At 52.1% G+C, this 20,709-nt stretch overlaps 8 protein-coding genes across 8 annotated transcripts; 3 read left to right on the top strand and 5 right to left on the bottom strand.

The window, feature by feature from the left end:
- Positions 1-1,102: 1,102 nt before the first annotated feature.
- Positions 1,103-2,428, bottom strand: P153DRAFT_365141 (uncharacterized protein). The gene is made up of 2 exons (XM_033667767.1): positions 2,375-2,428; positions 1,103-2,321 (listed from the first exon to the last, which is right to left on the bottom strand). The coding sequence occupies exon 2, from the start codon at positions 2,034-2,036 to the stop codon at positions 1,353-1,355; it is 684 nt and encodes a 227-aa protein (XP_033525951.1). The 5' UTR covers positions 2,037-2,321; positions 2,375-2,428; the 3' UTR covers positions 1,103-1,352.
- Positions 2,429-3,784: 1,356 nt separating this feature from the next.
- P153DRAFT_286437 (SNF5-domain-containing protein) lies at positions 3,785-5,718 on the bottom strand (the record flags this gene model as incomplete). Its single annotated transcript, XM_033663467.1, has 3 exons — positions 3,785-3,992; positions 4,049-5,278; positions 5,351-5,718. The coding sequence occupies 3 exons, from the start codon at positions 5,716-5,718 to the stop codon at positions 3,785-3,787; spliced, it is 1,806 nt and encodes a 601-aa protein (XP_033525950.1).
- A 1,291-nt stretch (positions 5,719-7,009) lies between these two features.
- On the top strand, positions 7,010-8,230 carry P153DRAFT_286471 (lytic polysaccharide monooxygenase; the record flags this gene model as incomplete). The annotated part of the gene is made up of 1 exon (XM_033663469.1): positions 7,010-8,230. One exon carries the CDS (start codon positions 7,010-7,012, stop codon positions 8,228-8,230), a length of 1,221 nt encoding a protein of 406 aa, XP_033525949.1.
- Positions 8,231-8,440: 210 nt separating this feature from the next.
- On the bottom strand, positions 8,441-10,074 carry P153DRAFT_429832 (uncharacterized protein). The gene is made up of 3 exons (XM_033672796.1): positions 9,565-10,074; positions 9,436-9,513; positions 8,441-9,360 (listed from the first exon to the last, which is right to left on the bottom strand). Exons 1-3 carry the CDS (start codon positions 9,855-9,857, stop codon positions 8,628-8,630), a joined length of 1,104 nt encoding a protein of 367 aa, XP_033525948.1. The 5' UTR covers positions 9,858-10,074; the 3' UTR covers positions 8,441-8,627.
- Positions 10,075-10,590: 516 nt separating this feature from the next.
- P153DRAFT_365138 (Sec13 protein-like protein) lies at positions 10,591-12,204 on the top strand. The gene is made up of 5 exons (XM_033667766.1): positions 10,591-10,725; positions 10,796-10,834; positions 10,974-11,089; positions 11,139-11,710; positions 11,760-12,204. The coding sequence occupies exons 1-5, from the start codon at positions 10,723-10,725 to the stop codon at positions 11,921-11,923; spliced, it is 894 nt and encodes a 297-aa protein (XP_033525947.1). The 5' UTR covers positions 10,591-10,722; the 3' UTR covers positions 11,924-12,204.
- A 559-nt stretch (positions 12,205-12,763) lies between these two features.
- P153DRAFT_383653 (uncharacterized protein) lies at positions 12,764-13,043 on the top strand (the record flags this gene model as incomplete). Its single annotated transcript, XM_033670258.1, has 2 exons — positions 12,764-12,951; positions 13,019-13,043. The coding sequence occupies 2 exons, from the start codon at positions 12,764-12,766 to the stop codon at positions 13,041-13,043; spliced, it is 213 nt and encodes a 70-aa protein (XP_033525946.1).
- A 717-nt stretch (positions 13,044-13,760) lies between these two features.
- On the bottom strand, positions 13,761-15,839 carry P153DRAFT_374392 (kinase-like protein; the record flags this gene model as incomplete). The annotated part of the gene is made up of 5 exons (XM_033669511.1): positions 13,761-14,058; positions 14,116-14,595; positions 14,648-14,904; positions 14,961-15,204; positions 15,253-15,839. The coding sequence occupies 5 exons, from the start codon at positions 15,837-15,839 to the stop codon at positions 13,761-13,763; spliced, it is 1,866 nt and encodes a 621-aa protein (XP_033525945.1).
- Positions 15,840-16,899: 1,060 nt separating this feature from the next.
- P153DRAFT_198360 (uncharacterized protein) lies at positions 16,900-20,597 on the bottom strand. The gene is made up of 4 exons (XM_033662476.1): positions 20,120-20,597; positions 19,620-20,069; positions 17,391-19,565; positions 16,900-17,339 (listed from the first exon to the last, which is right to left on the bottom strand). Exons 1-4 carry the CDS (start codon positions 20,485-20,487, stop codon positions 17,249-17,251), a joined length of 3,084 nt encoding a protein of 1,027 aa, XP_033525944.1. The 5' UTR covers positions 20,488-20,597; the 3' UTR covers positions 16,900-17,248.
- Positions 20,598-20,709: the final 112 nt, after the last annotated feature.

Here is a 20,709-nt window from a genome sequence, read left to right as displayed (position 1 = left end):
ATATGTCGCCGAGTCGATTGTAGGGCGACGATCTTTCGCGGGGTATGGTAAGGTACACCGGCGTATGCGGGGTAGAACTGGTCAATGGAGGTGCGGTCGACGTGGGTTGAGCTGCCCGTCGCGAGAGGAAGTCGCTCTGGTGACGTTGCAGGAAGTGGCCAGGTATGGTATTGAACCGCTTTGGGAGCTGCTGCACGATGCAGGAACCCGTCGAGGACTCGATCAGGCAATGCTGTGACTGTTGCAGTTGATTGGACCTGATGGTAAGGGCAATCAATCAAGTGAGATAAGGAGACAGTGAGGAAGATGGGAGAATGGGCGAAGCAGCTGAGGAAATGTGTACTCGGAGGTCATGTTGAGCTCCGTCCTTGCCCAATTGGTATGCCGCTAACAGGCGCTAAGTGGCAGGGGCGCGTCACCCTCAAAGGTCGAGTGGATGTCAACTTGAACGTCATATCCTGGTTTGCGGGAATTGAATCTCTCTGATATGACATGTCGACAGCTGCCAATTAAGCCAAATCTAGATATGTAGTCCTTCTCAGTAATCAACGCCTCATCATACCGGTGGAATGAGGACATCTTGAGACTCGGCGCACGGTGATCGTGGTCCGTGGAAAAGGCCACCTTGCGTATGGGTCGGTTGTGGGCATCCGAATGCGGTATATACCCTGTCAAACGGTTTGCGACACAGCTGGAGGACGAGATGACGGAATCATCAAACGTCATCTGCCACATAGAATCTGTCATGCGCAGCTACTTTGTTGTTCGTTCTAACAATCCCTTTCCAAGAGAGTGACACGGCCTTGCCTTACACAGTGGAGGTAACATTCAAGCTATGTCTGCGTCTGTGTTTCTATAGAATACGACAGTCTGCCGCTTGAGATGAAGATACTAGAAGCTAGCTACAGGTTTGGTGTTACAATTCAGCTCTGAAGGTGTTGTCATTGCTCAACAACAGCAAGAGTAAGTGATACACCATCGAAGCTGGAGGTAAAGTCAATCTGCAATAGTATAGTCAGAGCGTTGTTATCGAACACACACCTGCCAGATTAATGAACACTCTCCTAGAGCTCTTGAACTCATCATTGTAAGTGACATGATTTGTTGGAATGCTAGTCATTATACTGTGCCTACCCTCCGCACCTTCTACCTTCATGTGCTATTACTAATAGTCTTGATCGATCGAAACAACACTGACATACAAGACAGAACACACTGATGTAACTCATTACCTTCATGATGCCTCACTGAGCATATACGCTAAAACCAACAGCTCATAAAACACCGACATATACACTGAGATGAACTAGCATCAAGCCGTCAAACAACACCTAACATCATCAGAACTCTTGTCAACATTGTCTTTTCCCAACGCTCTCCTCCGCATCTGAATCAGACCTCCTCTTTACACCTCCAGGAACCCCGCTCGGCACGCTCGGACTTCGACTCGATGGTGGTGTGGGGGCTACCGCACTCTTCGATGCCTGTCCTTGATTCTGGCTCTGCTGCTGCATAGATGCCGTCTGATTCCGTTGCGCCAATTGCATCTGTCTCGCGATATCGCCAAGGCCAGGGCCGACGATATTTCGATCGCCTATTATAGTCGCACCGCAGTTGATAGTGATGTTCATTTTGAGGGACTGCTTCGTTGTTCTTCCCCTCCCTCTTGGTGTTGACGATGGACTCTGGTGCAGGCTCGTAGCGTTCGTTGGCTGCTCCCCATCTAGTATAGCGGCCAGGAGACTTGCTATCCGTACGCTGTCTATCTGTGCTACGGAGATGATGTTTCCACTTCCTCGAATCTGAGTTGAGGCGTTAACGATGATTTCTGGTATGTCATCGTCTTCATTCTCGTCGTCCTCGTCCTCTGGGTCGTACGGGCTGCGCATGTTTGGTATCGGTGCATTTGGATCAACAACCATGTGGTAGGCTGGCGGCTTGTCGAATGTCGGTGTTTGTGGCGGTTGTTCTGAAGATATAGAAACGGACTGCTGCAGTTTATCGCTTTGTGCCATAGAGTCGCAGGATGGATTCATTGTTGTATGAAGTATATGACTATCTGTCAGGATGAGAAGTTGTTGGTCTTCCTGGCGATGAGATATGTTGTGACGTTGTCGTGAGGTTGAGGTTTAGGTGGTTCAAGTCTGAGTCCTGAAGGCAGTAGAGTATGACTCTTCTTGAAGTTTGCTAACGATGACGAAGGTCGCGCTGAGAAGTTGCCTGGCAGAGACGGCAGAGGATATGAAGAGAAATTTATATGACTGCTTCCAAGTCTGATTCCAAAACCAGAAGAAATATTACGTGATGTCTCGTCTTTCTTACTACACCAGGGATCAGCACACGTAAGAATCTCGACATCGATGCGCAAACTCACATGCACTCGAATCCCAAGACAGAACAAAGTTTTTTTCACGACTCACAAAAATCCACGAAATTTGCAGTAGGCTTCACGTATATATCCAGACTTCAGATTGCAGCCTATGTACCGATACCGCACATTCACGCACCACGCACCAATCCGATAAGCTAGCCCAACTTATTCACAAGTGCCCTGAAACATGTACACAATAGCAAGCCCACAAACACGATACACGTCCCCGTGCATGCAACAAATGGCCGAAAAATCACACGCCAACACACCGGAACCCACACTAGCAAATTACATTCCTATTGTTACAATAAGGTCTGGCCTGCAGCATCGTAATCGTACTACCGGGTACAAACTTCACCCACAGTTGACCAACCCCCCAACCACAGCATCGCACCGCATCACACCATAGCCATCCATGTCCAGAAGCGACGCAACCAGCTTCGCATCTTCGTTACGCTGCCGCTCCGACGTATGCCATTGGCCCGCATGACCATTCCAACGTGGATGATCTGCGGCCCGCACTTGACACACGGCTGGGAAACTGCCGGCGGTTGCGTGTCGGAGAGCGACTAGGCAGAACTATGCCAGCTTACGGCGGATGGTCATGAGTCGGTGGAGACTGTGCGTTTTTGCGCTTTTCTGGTTCACAATAGGAAGGCTTGTGCGGACAATAGGGAGTGGATGGCTTGGAGTGTCGGATATAGATGCGGAGAGGTGACGAGACTGTGGGTGCAGATGCGCGCGCGTGTGACCTGCTGTGAAGAAGTGGAATTTATTGACTGTGCAGGTCAAGGTGACACCTTCCCTTCTTTGTGCTATGGTTGTGGTTGTCGTCGTTACATTGAAATCAAGCCAGACGTGACACGATGACAATTACAGGAATCATATCCTGATTTCGAATCTCATTCCCGATCCCAACGCACAGAACGTACGGTAGTGCAAATTACAGCGTCGGAAGTATCAGAACGAAGAACAATAGCAAGACTAGCGTCATTGTCTAAAGCAAACCCACGATGACACGACTCCTTCAAACCACCATCTCCGGGGCGAACCCTAAAGTGCATGACACGATATCCACCGCGTCGGTATTGTCACTATCGCGCTCCCGTAACCAACACCAGTCGTAGCATTTGTAAAGCAAGGAACATGTGCGTGTGAATAGCTTCGTATTGGTGCGTAGAAGCCGGAACAAAAACCAAATTTACCGCCTATTGAAGCGGGCGCTTCGTCCTTCAACCCGCCATCCTATCTCATGGGAAGACGAACATGGTGCTACAATATCTGCCCTCGAACGCCACGCTGGGAAATGCTACAAAGAATACCACTTACATTCGAAACATCCTCCTTGATCCGCCCTTGGTTTCCAGGGGGCCGGTAAGTACTGCGTAACAATTACTTGGGTATGGAAGGATGCTACCGCTGCGGCCGATACGTCTGGACATCGTGATATGGACGATCCTGGAGGAACAGGTTCTCCGACCATGGCGGCAGTTTCTTGTCCCGCTCATACAAATATCCGCAGTTGTTACAAAGGCTGCGTGGGCCTCGCGGGCCGTCGCGGACGGCCCAGACGGCAGTGCCCCATACACAGCAATGTGCGCATCGCCAAGTAGTGCGTTCCCTGCGTGAGGCGTTAGAAGAGCCGAAATGAAAGGCTAGAATCCTGATGTTACTTACCCGTCTTGCAACCCTCCGTCTTGTCCACCGTATCCAGATCCTGCGCCCGGCGTGTCGCGGCCCACAGGACTGAGACTCCTGAAGCGTCGCTTCTTCTTGCTACGCTCGCCGCGACCCATGTTCTCCTGCTGTTCGATGTTGTTGAAGAATTCGTTTTGTGGGGCCCCGCTCATGTTTGTGGTAGAGGAAAAGCGCGCGGTTTCTCGTCGTAGTCGACGGATTTGTCGTTCACGGTCGCCTTCACGCTTTTCTATTTCTTCTTGGGAGAGAATCTCGACCTTGGGTTCCCACTCGTCGCAGAGGTGCTCTTGGTCATATCTCCAGCCTGCACCGATTGTGGGTTCCACAGCATCGTTGTCAATCTCGCCATCGCCAACTAGTCCACCGTTTTCGCAGGCTTCTTTCTTTAGACGCAGAACTGCTTCGTATATGGCGTGTGTCATGGCTGCTACCCATTCTCCAGATAAACCTAGATCGGCACACGTAACCTTTGCGAACATTTCCGCAAAACCTGGAGGGTGCAGTAATGACCATTCGAACTTGTCGGTATACAATCGATTCATCAGGTTGATGTTCAACGTGACGATGCAGCGGTAGGTATCGTCTGGATTGTGTAGTTCCTCAGAGGGCAACGCGGTAGCAGAGGCACTGACGCCATTCGGCACGGCTGCAGGTGTTTGCGCGCCGTCTGTGTGCGTTGTACCATTCGCAACGGGTGTGGATATGCCATTTGTGGGCAGTACTGCAGGGGTCGACGTGCCGTTTGTGGCTGGTACTGCAGGTGTCGAGGTCCCGTCCAATGCTGCTGCAGGCAGAGCAGGCTTAGTCGCAGTCGCATCGAGTGCAGGTGATGTTGTGGAGTGGAAGAGAGGGTGCAGCGCGACTCCTGCATACTCCTCCAACTGCTGCCGGATCTGGTTTGCGATTTCGAGGATCAGCTGGGGCTTGCGGGTTGCCGGGAGATCCAACTCGTCCACAAACTGCTTTGCGAACTGATCTGGCGTCATCAGAGCCTCGTGCAGGTTCCACAGAAAAGTGTCCTTCAGCCTGTATGCCGGCGTCATGTCGGGCTGCTTGTATGCGGGCAGGCTCTCGTTGATGCCGAAGTCGCGGGCATTGGAGGGCGTTGGAAGCGGGGCATCAGGGCGGAAAGACTGTATGTCCATGTCGATTCGGATGGGAATCAGAGTGACGGGCAAGACAGACTGCACGTGCACCTGTTTCTCGGTCCTGCGCATTCAGTTAGGGCTCATGCCGCATATTCGTTGCCCCATGCCAGGCTGTATCTCCGGCTGCACTCACAATGTGCGCTTGGGCCGTCCCATCCAGTCACGCCAGATGCCCTGAAGGTCGACAGGCGCAGTCAACTCCTGGCCCAGCGCTGCGATTTGCGCCGTCTTGTCCATGTTCGACGCGTCGTCTCCTCTCTGCACGCTGCGCAGGCCGGTCGCGCGGCGCGGGCGGTCGCTGTCTTCGAAGTCGTCATCGTCGTCCACGCCCTCTGCATAGCTGATGACGGCCGTTCCGCGTTTCGTCACGCGCGGCGCAGGAAGTGTGTTGGACGCCGGGACGATTGGCGATATTAACGAGTTTCCGTGAGATCGCAGGCGCGGCGCATAGCTGGACATGAACGCCTGGGGAGGCGCTGTCCTGCCCGTGCTTGTAAACATGGCTCCTGGCGCGCGCGATGGACCGTTTGCGAAAAGTGAGGAAGCTCAAGAGCTCGCGAGCGCTGGCCGCGTTGCAACGCTTTCAATCAAGAAGCGAGGTGGATGCGAGGGCGCAAAAACCGTAAAACAATCCCACGACTCTTATTTGGCCTAGTTTATCCGTTTTCCTACTTGTCTCGTCTGAAGCGTGTGTGTTGCTGCGTTCCTGGCGATCGATGCAGGTCAACTTCGCACCTTCGATGTTTCGCGCCTGCGGTTGTTATGTCAGGACGCTAGGCCAAAATGAGCTTAGTCGCTTCCGTCTGGACATGTTCACGCGTTTCCGTCATCATTCACGAAAAACCCTTGGCCAGACAGCCCATACCGACAGTTACTTTACATATTTCTGGAAAACAAAATGCTCTGTATAAATTATTGAACGAAGACATGTTACTCGCGGGCTACATTCAATTATCACCATAGAACGATGCAACGATAAAGAGGGTTTGTGTTCTTCCATGGCAATCTCAGCAGATAGAGCCCGCCACCGTTGCGTCCTCGATAATTTCAAGACCAGTCGTTCATGCGAGTATGGGGATTCGATCGCCCATCTGAGACAAATGTTTTCCGTATTGTTCCACCAGACAACTGACCAAAACATGTTTCTAAGCAAAGTTGTAGACTACTATATCAAATTTCCTATCCTCTCAACCTTCGCGCAAAGGAAGTGAATGAACTAGACCGTGCCAGGAGCTTCTTCTACTCTCAGTCAATTCGACCGTCTTTTCGTAGCGATATCATGTCTTGATCTCTTATTTGCGGTAGCAGATTCATCATATTCTGTTGTTTCTCTTCGCATCTTGTCCAGTCTATCATACTATTTCCATGCGAGAATTCCCAAAACTTCGAGCTTGAAGCACCCTATTGTCGTACCCACAGACTAGGCAAACTCTTTGACGTTACGTTCTTTTTGGCTAAGTATCATCATACTCCTTCACTTGGGTTCACTGTTAATGCACGGAGCCAGACATTGTCATCTAGTCATTCACTATCACTTCTCTGTTCACACACCAAGTTCTTGTGACGTCAATTCATTGTGAAGGTATTGTGTAATAACTCGACGATAATGTACTCTCCCTCACCGCAGCCGTTTGCCTATATAACTCTTCTTGCTATTCTCCCCTTCTCAACCAAAACGCTCAAGCAGGACAACTCAACCCACCTTCACTCAAAGCGCATCCCAATCTAACCTCAACCAACGCGCATTTGCAACAAGTCAAACCTCACGCTTTCGATTACACTGTTTATCAGGATGTTCACTTCAACCGCTCTTTTCGCCGCCATGCTGGCCATGGCTCCTCTGTCCGTCAACGCACATATGATCATGGCCAATCCCGTCCCCTACGGTTCGCCAAACAACTCACCTCTCGATCCCTCAGGCTCCGACTTCCCCTGCAAGGTTGGCGCCGGCGGCTCGTATGAAGTCAAGAAAATGAACGACTGGGCTGTGGGCTCCAAGCAAACCCTCTCATTCACCGGTACAGCCGTCCATGGCGGTGGCTCCTGCCAGGTTGCTGTTACGACTGACAAGACGCCCTCGCCTTCGTCAAAATGGAAGGTGATTTATAGCATTGAAGGGGGATGTCCAGCGTCAACGCCGGGTAATCTCGGTGCTGGAGGCGCTCTAGGCACCTTTCCCTTCGACGTTCCTTCTGAACTGCCCAACGGCGAGATGACAATGGCCTGGACGTGGTTCAACAAGGTCGGTAACCGCGAGATGTACATGAACTGCGCGCCCATCACTGTCTCAGGCGGCTCAGACGATAGCGCCGCTTTTGACTCGCTCCCAGATATGGCTGTTGCGAACATTCAAGGTCAGGGCAGCTGCAAGACGTCTGAGGGCTCTGACTACACATTCGAGAACCCGGGCAAGTACAAGACTGAGATCGGGACTGGTCCCTTTGTTTCTCTGTGCGGTGGTGCTCCAGCGGGGGGTAGTGGAGGTGTAAACCCTGGCAGCGGCTCTCCTCCTGTCGCCAACCCCGGCATTCCTGTCACTCCCTCTGCTCCGGCTCCTTCAGCTCCGGCTTCCTCTACCCCGATTGGGACCTCTACGCTCCGCACCATCATCACCGTCACCGCTCCCCAGGGTCCCAAGCCAACTGAAGGTGGTGTCTTCGCCCCCGGTGCATCGGCTCCAACTCCTAAAGCCCCTCTCGCTTCTCAATCTTCTTCCGCGCCCCAGCCCTCTCCCGCTCCTTCTACGCCCAAGCCTTCCCAAGCTCCCACCATCCCCGTTAACAAGCCTGACAATGTTAACTCTGGCACTGGTACTGGTACTGGCACGGGTACTGGCGCTGGTGATTCTTCCTGCTCTCCCGATGGCGCCTTAGTGTGCAACGGCGAGGCTCAGTTCGGCCTTTGCAACTGGGGTAAGGTTATCTGGCAGGACGTTGCTGCTGGGACGAAGTGCCAGAATGGCAAGATTGCCAAGCGGGAGTACACACACCGTGCTCAGCGTACTGCGGTTTAAGGCCGCAAGGCACAGGTTAGCCGTATAGACGAGTTTACAAGATGGACAAGTTCGCTTGTGACCGAATTGGCGTTGAGGGGGGGAGTGAGAGATTAAAAGCATTTTTGTCACATGTATATTTTTGTGTCTTTGCGCGATACGGCCAGTATGTAAGCCCTGCATTCTGTCAACTGCCTGGCGCACTGCAAGAGACAGAGCGAGTGTACTAGTCGTCATTTGAGTATCGTAGTGATAATCTAAACATCGTTTGAGTAATGTTATCTTTATTGTTTCTGAGTCATGTTCCCACTTCCTACTGCAATCCATGTTCTTTGCTTGGTATGCGGGATGGCAATGTACAGGATGAGTATGTGAGACAGAAGTTTTGAATGAAGTGTTCGTATCCAATACCTTTGCCTTATCTCAACCGTCCTCTCGGTGCCAGCCCCGGTCCTCCATTGCTTCTCAGCAACATGACACCAAACACGACCGCCACACCAATGGCCACCACCGTGACAGGTGACACTAGAGTCTCAGCGTACTTCTTACGATTGCGTCTCTTAGCCAATTCCGTGTATTTTCTCCTCCTCTCGGCAAACACCTCTTCCACGTTATCGGTCTTCTTTGTCTGCGTACTTTCATCTTGTTCCTCCTTGATCTCACTGTTCGCAATTGGCGTGTCGTTACGTTTCTTCCGCTCGGCTTCGGCCTTCTTCTCCCCAATGCCCAGGTACTCCAGCACAAGCGTGTCACCGCACTCGCTGAGGTCGATCCAGTCTCTCTGATCTCCACCTTGATCAAGAGGAACAGCGATATTGAGGCCGCCGAATTCACCTTCCTTGCCTTCTATTCGGCCGGCATCGACGCCTTTTGGTATCCAGGCTTCGAGAGCTTGAGCAGGCAGGCTGCGGAACACAAGAGACATCCACATTTCGATCACGTTGAGTAACAAGTCGGGAGAGTCCATGCCAGGTAAGGTGTGATTGCCCATGCTAGGCGAAGGTAAGAGCGCCAGAGTACCGAAAGCGTTGTAGATGCTTTTTTGGATGGCGAGGTAATGCAGACTAGGGTTGTCACGACGGTAACGAAAATTAAGATGCTGAGCGAAGCGTTGGCGGAGTGAGGATGCTTGTCCTATGTATGTGCGTACCCTGTATCCGTGATTAGATTGACATACTAGTAAAACAAACTTGTCGAATACATTTCAATGAAAGTCTTGAGCTCACCGTTTGTCCAACCCAAGCACACCGTTCACGTATACGCCACGACCTTCGAATCTGAGATCTCCGCCGATTGCTTTCAATCTGATTCATCATCAGTCATTTATGCACGAACCTTGAACTTATTTCACTCACCCATCAAGACTCCACCGCCCTCCCAAGAAGGTCCAAACTTGCGGTCTAACACACCGAAAGCAAAAGTCGTCCAGTTTCTGATGCCTCTCAACCCACTTGCCATACCGCGCATAGTACTTCGAGTCCGGCTCTTTCAGTTTCTCCAAAACATGCGTCAAGATTTTCATCGCTTCGACTTGCGCTGGTGAAAGTTGGTCTGGGATGTCGTACATTTTTGGTAATGATGGGGTGTGAGCATGCTGGGAGAAGGGTGAGGGCTGGGAAGCTGGCCACTGGCTATGGGTCGTTGCCATTTCCTAGTTTACGGATGCTCGTGTATGTTGGTGAGGATGTTAGGCAGCGCACCCGGACGGGTTTAGCGCAAGGCAACCAGGGGCAAAAGCAAAGGTGAAGTTGGGATGGATGATCTGGGCGTGAGATGTTGAGCGTCTGTTGCCTAACTGTGCTGCCAGTTGGGTCTAGGGATGTCTGTATCGATGAAAGGTGTCGTGATTCGAAGTCTAAACGACGATCTAGAGATGGTGTTTACAGAATGGGTGAGGCTAATGGAGGATCTTAGCGTCCGTAAACTAATATGCCTGATTTGGAAGGTTTAGCAAAGCATTGATTGCGGGCGCCTCTGGTGCCCTTCCTGTCAGGCACCAAACTCTTTTGCCCTGGTAGTCTCTAACTACTGAACTCCCACCTTCCTTGACACGTTTTGACATGGAACTCAATCACAACAGGCCGATCCAGTTGTTTTAGAGTAGGAAAAAAAATCGAAATTGTATATACTGAGATTTCAGTTGATTTGAAGGACGAAGGAGCCTAAATCAGGTTGAGGAACGAATAATATAATGTAGACTGTATAATGCCAGTTTATATGAAGGTGTATTTAATATGAAGTGAATCAGTGTTGGTCTTCTCTATGAACGTAAAAAACTGTTAATACACGTGCTTGAAGCTCGTAGCATGAATTGGTCGATCGATCTAATCTTATCTCATCAGTGCCTAACAGCCAACGACCCCTGCTGTAAAGGCCACAGCATCACATCCCAAGCCCAAGCTACAAACACCTAGCCGCGACATCTTGCATCCTTACTTCTCTGCGCCTACTACACCCAGACCTTCCAACCGAATCAACGCCATATATCCTCACGCGACTGCAGCACAGCCAAAATGGCAAGTACCTCCCCGCTGCGCACTGCAAACGCGCTTTCCCGAGTTTCTCCCGCTAACTCCAGCATTCCAGGCAAACGTAATAGCGAATTCCGGACACGATGAAATGATTGTACGTCTACAACAGCCTTCGTACCTCTCGCCGTACACGCACACATATTCCAGCCCAAAAAGTTTGAGGAGGGAAGCGCGCAATGGCGGCTGGCGGACAAAACATCGATCTGCTCTCTATTGAAGCTAATGAAGCACAGCATGATGCCGTGCTAGACTACTATGGTCGGCGGCTAGCGACATGCTCTTCCGACAAGACAATCAAGATCTTCGAGGTCGAGGGCGAGAACCACAAGCTGGTTGAGACGCTGAAAGGGTGCGTCATTCGCGACTATGACCCTCGTAAGATGTTAATAGCTAGACAGACACGAGGGCGCCGTCTGGTGTGTCGCGTGGGCCCACCCTAAGTACGGCAACATCCTCGCCTCTTCCTCCTACGATGGCAAGGTCCTCATCTGGCGCGAACAGTCGGGCGCCTGGCAAAAGATTTACGACGTCGCCCTCCATACCGCATCCGTAAACCTTGTCGCCTGGGCGCCCCACGAAGCGGGCTGCCTCCTCGCCTGCGCCTCCTCCGACGGCAACGTCTCGGTCCTCGAATTCAAAGACAACGCTTGGACACACCAGATCTTCCAGGCCTGCGGTTCCGGTGTGAATAGCGTGTCGTGGGCTCCTGCGGTAGCTCCAGGACAGGTCGTTAGCGCAAGCGGGAACCAAGCGGGCGCTGCGAGACGGTTCGCTACTGGTGGAAGCGATTGCCAGGTCAAGCTTTGGGACTTCAGCCCCGAGACAGGGAGCTGGCAGAACACACAGGTTTTGCCAGGACACACGGATTGGGTACGCGATGTCGCGTGGTCGCCTACAGTTCTCTCTAAGTCGTACATTGCGTCTGCATCACAGGACAAGACTGTGCGCATCTGGACATCCTCGGATTTACGTATGTGAAAGATGAATCAGGACATCAAATAGGTACTGACGAGTTATAGGTGACTGGAAGTCCACTGTCCTTAATGTCGATGCCGTCGCTTGGCGTGTAAGCTGGAGTTTGAGTGGTAATGTGCTGGCAGTGAGCACTGGTGACAACAGGGTCAGCCTGTGGAAGGAGAGATTGAACGGTGAATGGGAGTGCGTCAAGACGATTGAGGAGTAAACTATATTCTCGACAGCAAGCACACAAATACGTACGAAAGATACTGGCACGACGATAGTGAGACACGGCCTGACTGGCAAGGCTACGGCTGTTGAATATACATGGCAAGTCAAGCATAGGCGAGGAGTGGTGGTTGAAGCGTGTGAGGAAAAGAACCAACAGTCCATTGAGAAGTTCGTACTGTCTACAAAGGCAGAAGTATCAATACAACACACGGAAGTATTTCTCTCTGCAATTACTTGCCCTTTGTAAGAAAACCTGTCCATATCACTATTCTTGGGTCTGTAAGCATTTCGTCTCCTGGCTACTTGAACCGTGAAAAGATATATGGCGCAACGCATCAAAGAAGAAACAATCTTCATAGTGGTATTTGTAATATTCCATAGTTCAAGAGTTAGCTCAAAGTTACTATTCGTGCTTTCAATCGAAAGATGTTGTACGCCCATGAACTTGATAGCATATCCATTCTCGTCGTGATTCCGGAGGTGGTATATCGTGATAAGGATACCTTTCCTAGCACATTCTTCTATATTAAAGACGGGAAGAGCCACAGGCCGCTTTCTTCCTAAAAACGTCGCCCTTTCGATATGGGTGAACAGAATCAGAATCCCAACGCGTCGTGAACACGTCTCTTATCGATACGTAGCCCCACTTTTACAAACTCGACTCCCTCCGATTCTGCCACCCTCCCCACACCGCCTCCAAATTATCTAAACCGCAACCAACCACTCCAACACCAACACCACAACCTCCCACCGTACCGAAATCGCAAACACCTACACACCCAACACCAACACCCCACATACCCACGAAACCCCCCGCACAAAACCACCCTCCAAAATGGCAAGCCAATACCAGCCCCCCAACACCACCGCGCAAGACGACGCCGCCACAGCCGCCGCAGCAACCGCGCGCACAGTCCTCTACAAGTGCGGCGACTGCGACAACGACGTGCCGCTGAAGCGCGGCGAGCCCATCCGGTGCAGGAACTGCGGTCATCGCGTGTTGTACAAGCAGCGGACGAACCGGTGAGTGGTGGTTCTGCGTGTCTCGGATGCGCTTGGAGATGGGGGGTAGAAGCTAACGTGGGGATAGAATGGTGCAGTTTGAAGCGCGATGAGCGGGTAAAAGAGTCGGAGTATCGCGGTGATAGGGCGGTGGGGCGGATAGGATTTCCATGGAGGGAGGTGGAGGAGTGGTCGGCGAGCTTGGAGTGATTATCCAGCATGGGAGTAGGCCTTTTTGCAGCTTTTGAAGCATGGAGTTATCGGTTGGAATGGGGAAGCTTTGGCTTTGCAGAGGGACACAGCGCATGTGTGCAAAGGATGGAAGCCATGGAGATGGAACAACAGGAGGACAAACGTGAGCTGCAGACTTTCTCAGCGTCAGAGTCATATATCCCCAGAAACGGACATCACGCGCAAGACATTTGCTTTACTCATATCTTGGTCGCTTCTCGTTACTCCCCCATATATGCACAGAACAGTTCCTTTGCCCTCACCAAACCAGTACGTAAATTGCACCTCCTAGGTCTACATACACTCAATCACCGGACGCCACAACATATCCATTCCCGACACAGTGAAGATAGGCAGCGCTGTACTTTGTACTTCCCCGAGGCTGCGCCCGCAGCAGCAATCACCCGGACTCCGACTATAAGAACAACAGCAGCAGCCAGGTTGAAAAGGTAGGCTAATAAAGACAAAGTCCGACGCCTATGCGATGCTCATATTTCGATATGACATGTTCTACGGCTTGAGTACCTCTCCGCAAAACCATCATAGCTCATGCAATCATCATGCGAATCGGCGTTGCATCCAGGCAATTCGCAGACCTCCTAGGATCCCCTAAAGGCATCGAAACGCTTGTACGTGTAGCCGATGAATGGCAAGCTCGTCGCGTACTCATCTTCGCCCGACTGTGCGGCCTGCGCCCTGTACGCAGCGCTGGTGTCGTTCTGGTCAATCTCGTCAATGGGGAAGTATTGCGTGTCGACGTTGGACTGCAATTTGGGCTCGAACGGCGCACGAATGCGGCGCAGTCCATCCCACGACACGCCGCGGAAGAAAGGATGTTGCCTGATTTCGCTCGCGCCACCAATACGGCCGATACGATGCTCTGCATCACAGATCAGGCTAGAGAGATTCTCGTTAGCTTTAAAGTTTGAGAAGAACAACGCAAGGAACACTCACCGCCTGACAAAATCTTCGGCCTCTGCGCCAAGCTGCTGATCCGGTGGAAAGTGCAAGTTACGCGGCCAGTCGACAATCTTGCGGTATGTGTCGTGTGGCTCCTCTGCGCAGAACGGCGGCCAGCCAATAAGGCACTCAAACATGATCGTACCAACAGACCACCAATCGCAACCAAAATCGTATCCTTGACCGCTGAAGATCTCCGGCGCAATGTAATCTGGAGTGCCCACCGTTGAGTAGGCGAGTTGACGACGCGACTTTCGCCATGTGTTGATTTGGGTACGGTTGCTAACCGTCAACTGAATTTGGTCCAAGTTCATCGAGTTTCGGTTATCCCGAGCTGACTTGTGCGCGCCGCCAGCAAGCAGCTTCTTGTAGTAGCCAGCATCGTGTTCCTTGTGGAAACCTGTTGATAGACCGAAATCAGTCAATTTGATGTGGCCCCCACGGTCCAGCAGGATGTTGTCAGGCTTGATATCACTTCCTATGGTTAGCAAAATGTACACAAATGCTTAGAATGAGTAGCTCTTACCGATGTATGAATCCCAGCTTATGAACAGCTTCTATAGCCAGCACAATTTCTGCCATGTAAAAGCGGGTGATGTCTTCGGTGAAGATTTCGTACTTGATGAGCATCGTCATCAAGTCACCACCAGGCAAGAACTCCATAAGCATGTATAGGAAAGTGTTGTCCTGGAAAGTAGTATGGAGCTTCACGACCCACGGACTGTCAGATTCGGCAAGGATATCACGCTCCGATCGGACGTGAGCCAACTGATCTTTTTTAAACTGCTTGCTGTTAGCCTAATGCCCTACTCAATAAATGCGAGACATCGAGGCCTTACCATTTCTTGTTTGACAAGCGACTTCAACGCATAAATCTTGCCGTCGTTCCTTCGTTGAACAAGCTTGACTTCTCCGAAAGCTCCCTTGCCGATAATCTTGAGCGTCGAGAAGTTTTCTGGCTTCTCCTTCGTTCGCAGGAAACGTAGGTATTCGATCTCGGCACGGCGCATGTTATGCTCCTTCTGTGATTTGCGGTTGTCGGAGATGGAGGGCTCCTTCATGATGGATTCTAGCTCCAGAGCTCTGCTTGTGCGTTAGCAAAATCTTTCGAGCATGCAGCACTTGAGTTACCTTTGGTTCCGGTCGCGTGCCCGCTGGACACTATCTTTGAAGAAGGTGTTGATCAGACTCTTCGACATGGTCGCCTGCTTCGCAACATTCTCCGAGTACTTCTCCGGGTTCTTGGGCAAGGGCTCCTCGTCGTTCAGCGAAGATCCTCGAGGCGCAGAGCCGCTGCCATAGTTTCCGTAGCCATGTCCCCTGTTGTCTGCAGTGCGTGGGCGCTGCTGGCCTGGTGAGGCCTGGCGACCGTACGAGCTTCCAGAGCGAGCGTTGCCTCCCAGATGCTGGTGGGAGAGTTGTTGAGCAAGACCGTTGGCATCATAGCGTGCCTGACCCTGGCCCTGGAGGTTCCCCTGCTGTCCCTGGTACTGGGCCTGCTGGTAGGGGTTTTGGAAATAGCCTCCATAGCCATTGCCCTGCTGCTGCTGCGCACCCCAGACCTCCTGTTGGCCGGCCTGGTTCGGGTATACGGGCTGCGGGAACGTCGAGGGAGTGGTTGGGAACGCTCGACCGTCGTTTTGGAACTGGTTGCCGCGGTCACCGCCTCCAAGGCCAAAGTTTAGGTTCAGCCGGTTCGGCTGCTGTTGATTATTCATTATGGGCGGTGGAGAAGGGATGAGGATCCACAGATGGCCTCCTCAGTAAATTGGGTGTCGGGACGGTTGGGTGGTGGGTGTGGTGCGGGAGAGAGAAAGGTCCGCAATGCTTTTGGAGGGGGTGCTGGAGAGCTGCTGCCCAAGCCGGCCGCGGGGGAATCAGGGAGCACGAAAAGGATACCGCGCTTTCCAGACAGCGCAAGAAGTGAACGACTCTGCAAGCAGACTCAGAGCGGACAGCTGGCAGGTAAGAGAGGACTGGGGAGTGTCGCAGACGCTCAAGTCAGGGATAGAGTCCAAGGAGCCGGACTAGAGCAGGCAAGTGGGTGCAGCAGACAGCTAGCGCGGAACATTATGCGGGCGGGGGCAGGTCAAGATCGAGTAGGGAGATACACGGGTGACACTTCCAGAGCGAAGGCATGGACTCCTGGTAGCTGGATGCGATATACCTGGGATTCCATATATTCACCGCCTTTCTCGCAAAGCTACCCGATGCCCCATGGAATCACCATCTTTGGGCATCTCCACACAGTACGTGCATACGGCAGATACTGCAGCGCATCCCGCCGTTTACATGTTCACATGCTTGGGCCAGAGCCGTTGCAAGCTCTGTGCAGATGGCGGTTCCGTGCTGTGCTCCTGCAACTTCAGATCCAAACCCTGATACCAAATCCTTGCTGGGAACAAGATGTGCGCCGCGACGGAGGATAAGAGCGCACACTGGGATCACCAATACCTGGCCATCATATCGTCGTATTATTCTGGAAAGCATATATCTAGCTACCAGACATCTCCACGTGTCGCTTGAGCATGTGGGCTCATACAAAAGCAATACCACGGCTGCAGCCACGCGAGGAAAAAGCGTGGTCACGTAGGACGGGGGGGGAATCGAGTTTTCTATTACCATACACGTTGAAACACATTCACAGAATGGAATTGACAACAGCACGTTGTCACCAAAGCAAGAGGCAGAACTAATAACACATCAATCGACTCGTTTTCAGCCTTGATCCATTACACATTTATAGTACATTAACAATACATCAATGCTAGCGAGAGTACAAGCCATCCAAAACAAGCTCGAAGCCCAAATTAGCGATCCCACGATGTATACAGGGTTGCCATTAATGAAGGAGAAGTATGTGGCATCGTAGACAGCTGGAGGGTATAGAACGATGACCGCAAAACTGCTGGTCACGACAAATAGTAGGTATCCTCAGGATGCAACGAATGTGTAAGGTAAAGCATAAAATGCATGTAATCGTGACGCCCGAAATGCGATATTCAAAAAGAACGCCGGACATGTTGTTGTGGAATTACTAGGGCTGTCGAGGATACAGCTAGTAAGTTGAGGAGGGCAAGTAAGGCAAGAACGTCGTGGCCAGTGTACAACATCGGGTGTGATGGAGTTACGAGGTAGAGTTCATCAAGACCTTGACCTTCTCGCGCTCGGAGGTTATCTCGGCTTGGAGTTTTCTCGTGGAGCGGAGAGCTTCGTCTCTGTAGCTAAGTCAGTGGTGTATCTCTGCTGAATGTCTTTGTTCGACTAACCTCTCGAACTGAAGTTCAGCGACCTCGATCTGGGCAAAGTTCATGCGTCCGACAACTTCCTCCATCTCGCGGTCAGCATCTCTGAGAGCCTTCTCGAGCTCCTCTACGCGCTTCTGAAGGAGTTCTGTCTTAGTGGCCTCGGCCATGGTCATAGCGGGCCCGCTGCTTGTCACGTCGAGGCGAGGAGATCGTTGAGCAAATACAGGCGACAAAGGCATCTTGGGAGAGAAAGCAGCCGGACTAAGCAAGCCAGACTTCACACGACGCAGGTGGTCGCTGTGGCTCTCCTTTAGTGTCTGTACCTCCTCTTCGTGCTTCGCGATGGCATCTTCCGACGACTGCTGAGCAAACATAACCTTATCTTCTGCCGTCTTTAGTCGTCGTTCCAGCTCGATGATCTGCTCTGTTGATTTTTGTTGCTCTTTCTCACCACGAGTGATGGCTTCAGTCAGGCGATTGCGCAAAGAACTGTTAGCTTGAAGTTGTTGTTGTATCCTGTTGGACAACTCGTCCATGCGTGTGGCAGCGGCGAACAACTCGATGCTGAGCTTTTGCTCCTTGCCCAGATGCTCAATTTCTGACTTTTGCAGCTCTCGGGCTTGTTCACGATAATACTCAGCCTCTTCCTGAGCCAAGTCGCGCTCGGCCTCAGCATCCGAGATACTCTGCTTCAGAAGATCTAGCGTCCTTTGCGCTTCAACTCCAGCAGCACCAAGCGAGTCGCCATCACTTGACTCCAGTTGTTGAATACTGGCGATTGAGAGTGCATGAGTGGTACGGAGCTCGTTGTAGGCCTTGTCCAGAGAGATTGGCTCGTTTTCGAGGCGAATTTCCGGAATAGCAATTTCATGCTCGTGGAGAAGATCCCGAAGTGAACTCGTCTCTTGTTGTGCGCGATCGAGGTCCATTCGCAATCCACCTAGACCTTTCTCGCACTGGTATTTTTGCTCCAGCGCATCGTCGGCGCGACGTCGAAGCGAATCGACCTCTTGTCTTAGATCAGAGACTTCCTTATGGAATGCAGTTCGCCGGGGGGTGACATTGAGAGCTACATCTCTCTCTGCCTCTAATTCTCTGATGCGTCTTTCGAATTCCTTCTGTTGCATCTCCTGTCTTTGCAACAGGTGCTTCAAAGCTTTGTGGAGTGCATCCCGTTGTTCTTCCAGTTCCTTGACTGGATTACCAGCTACCGGAGCCTGTTCTCTGGGAGACGCTTCACCTGATTTATCCTTGACGGAATTTGATCGCGACAACCTCATTGACTTGAATGCACCAGTACTTCGAGCTAAGGAGTTGGAGCGCGACAACCCGACGCGCAAGGTTGTTGTTGGGGAGTCGTTGGCTTCTTCGGCGATGGGCTGGAACGGTAGGTTTTGCTGTGGCATTTCGAGCTGCAATTTGCGCGTGTTGTTCAGTGCCTGGTTTTCGGTTCGAAGATGCTCTATCTCTTGTTGCATGCGAGTCGTCTCGTGTACAAGTCTCTCCGTGTCGACTGCCTCGACCTCCAAGACTTCGAGTCGAGCTCGAAGCTGAGGAACGATTTGGTCTCGTAGCTCGTCAGCCTCGTTGCGGTGCTTCTCAAGTTCATCGCGGAGTGCGGTTAGGAGGTCTTCGAAATTCTCTTTTACCTGCCTCTCTTCAGCCAAACGTCTCTTAGCATCTTCTAGCGAGGTTGTGAGCTCTCTGAGTCTAGGGCTTTCTGAGAATGAGCCAGCTCTCGACTTGTCGCTAACCTGCTCCTCTAGATGTTGAACTTGCTCCTCTAAATCTCTCCGACGTCTAAGCTCTTCTTGTATCCGCTCTGCCATACGCACTTTCAGCGAGGCACGGTCTTGTTCTGCTTTCCTGCGTAGTGTTTCGACTTCTTCGAGTTTGGCTTCAGGGTCCCCAATAGGGAATCGAACCGAACTCGTCCCAGAATCTGAGAAATAGTCGCTGGTCCTTCGATTGTCAGATGGCGCAGTGGTGGAGCTTTCTGCCTTCCACCGCTCGACTTCATCCTCCAGGTCCATCTCTCTTTGTATTGAAGAAGCAAGCTCCGAGCTTATTTCGCGCAACTCGCGCTCGAGTTCCTCTACGTGGGCGTTCATCTGAGGTGACGACGAGAAGAGGGGGGTTCCAGGGACATTGAAATACGACTGGGCCGCTGGGATGTCCAGGCCCTCGGGCTTCGTTCTGGTAGACATGTGAGATTGTGCGTATCGTGGGGAATTTCCAGGAGACAAAGACCTCTCGGAAAATGTAGTGGCTGGCGAATCTGCGCCGTTCTGGCTCTTTGATGCGTTCCAGCCGAAGAAGGATGTGAAGCCGCCGCCTGGCGATTTAGGCTTGCTTGATGACGTTTGTTCTCGTGCTACGTCTTCGTCCAATCTGTAGGTGTCTTCGTCGATGATGACTTCTGTCACACCATCCAGTCGGAGTCGGAGGTCTGGTTGTCGTGGGTCTGAGGTATACACGGGCATGTTGGGCATAGTAGGAGATCGAGTGTGCAATGGCCTGCCTCCTTGCGATCTCAATTCCTCTGTCCTGTTTGTTCGCCGAGGTTGGAAGCTACTGGCCGATCTCTCATGCCGCGGTGCAGAGGGGATAGGCGTAGTCGTGATGGAGAGCGAACTCTTGCGTGGTGCAAATGTGCTCTTGGAGGCGGTTCCCTTTAGAGGCGTGTTGCCATGCGGGTTGCTACAATTGATGTCAACGCAAGAGAAGGCGCGGAGGGGCGAGGGACTTACTCGTCTAGGTTCCTGGGCAAGAAGTTGGCGTCGTCTAAAGGAGGCGACAGGTTCGCAAGGGGACGTCGACCTGAATCGGACTGGTGACTTTCTGTATCTTGGACGACACTTGAGCGGAAGGTCGGTTGTGCTTGTGGTGCGGAGAAGCGATTGCTAACGAGCGAGTTTGCCGGGAGGGGCTTTCGTCGAACCGGCGACTGGGACTGGGAGTGGGAATGGCCGGCAGCGGACGCAGGTAGAGGAGGTGTCTGCGACCGGAAGGAAGCGAAGGATTGAATAGCAAAAGATGCGAGGGTGAAGGGGTTTGGACGAGGTGGTGGTGACCCAGATCGCGTCGGGCCCTCTACGGGGTCTTTGTATTTGTGCATATTCTGCTGTTATCGCTCCTCAAGAGGCATGGCATTGCACAACTGGCCGATGCAGTGAATGGAGGTGAGGCGCGACTCGCCAGCGCAGGCGGTGGGTACTCGTAATAGGAGACTGATTTGCCGACTAGCAGATCGCAGCTCTCGAATTGGCCGCTCTCGACGCGCCCATAAACGAGCTTGGCCGAGACGGGCGGTTCGCGCTGAGAGTGGAGCGTGCCGCGT

This window comes from Dothidotthia symphoricarpi (genome assembly GCF_010015815.1).
Source record: "Dothidotthia symphoricarpi CBS 119687 unplaced genomic scaffold P153scaffold_6, whole genome shotgun sequence".
NCBI classification, from domain to species: domain Eukaryota; kingdom Fungi; phylum Ascomycota; class Dothideomycetes; order Pleosporales; family Dothidotthiaceae; genus Dothidotthia; species Dothidotthia symphoricarpi.
Note: the sequence above shows the minus strand (reverse complement) of the source record. Positions and strands in the feature narration are given on the sequence as shown.

Bases quoted from the DNA above. Each gene is read 5' to 3' on its own strand.
- P153DRAFT_365141 (XM_033667767.1), bottom strand. From the start codon at position 2,036: ATGAATCCATCCTGCGACTCTATGGCACAAAGCGATAAACTGCAGCAG.
- P153DRAFT_429832 (XM_033672796.1), bottom strand. From the start codon at position 9,857: ATGGCAACGACCCATAGCCAGTGGCCAGCTTCCCAGCCCTCACCCTTC. The intron at 9,514-9,564 runs GTGAGTGAAATA...ATGATGAATCAG, and splicing joins GGGCGGTGGAGTCTTGATGG to ATTGAAAGCAATCGGCGGAG. The intron at 9,361-9,435 runs GTGAGCTCAAGA...TCACGGATACAG, and splicing joins GTGCTTGGGTTGGACAAACG to GGTACGCACATACATAGGAC.
- P153DRAFT_365138 (XM_033667766.1), top strand. The intron at 10,835-10,973 runs GTACGTCTACAA...AATGAAGCACAG, and splicing joins CCGGACACGATGAAATGATT to CATGATGCCGTGCTAGACTA. The intron at 11,090-11,138 runs GTGCGTCATTCG...ATAGCTAGACAG, and splicing joins CTGGTTGAGACGCTGAAAGG to ACACGAGGGCGCCGTCTGGT.
- P153DRAFT_198360 (XM_033662476.1), bottom strand. From the start codon at position 20,487: ATGCACAAATACAAAGACCCCGTAGAGGGCCCGACGCGATCTGGGTCA. The intron at 19,566-19,619 runs GTCTTTGTCTCC...CATGTCTACCAG, and splicing joins GCCACTACATTTTCCGAGAG to AACGAAGCCCGAGGGCCTGG. The intron at 17,340-17,390 runs GTTAGTCGAACA...ACTTAGCTACAG, and splicing joins GCTGAACTTCAGTTCGAGAG to AGACGAAGCTCTCCGCTCCA.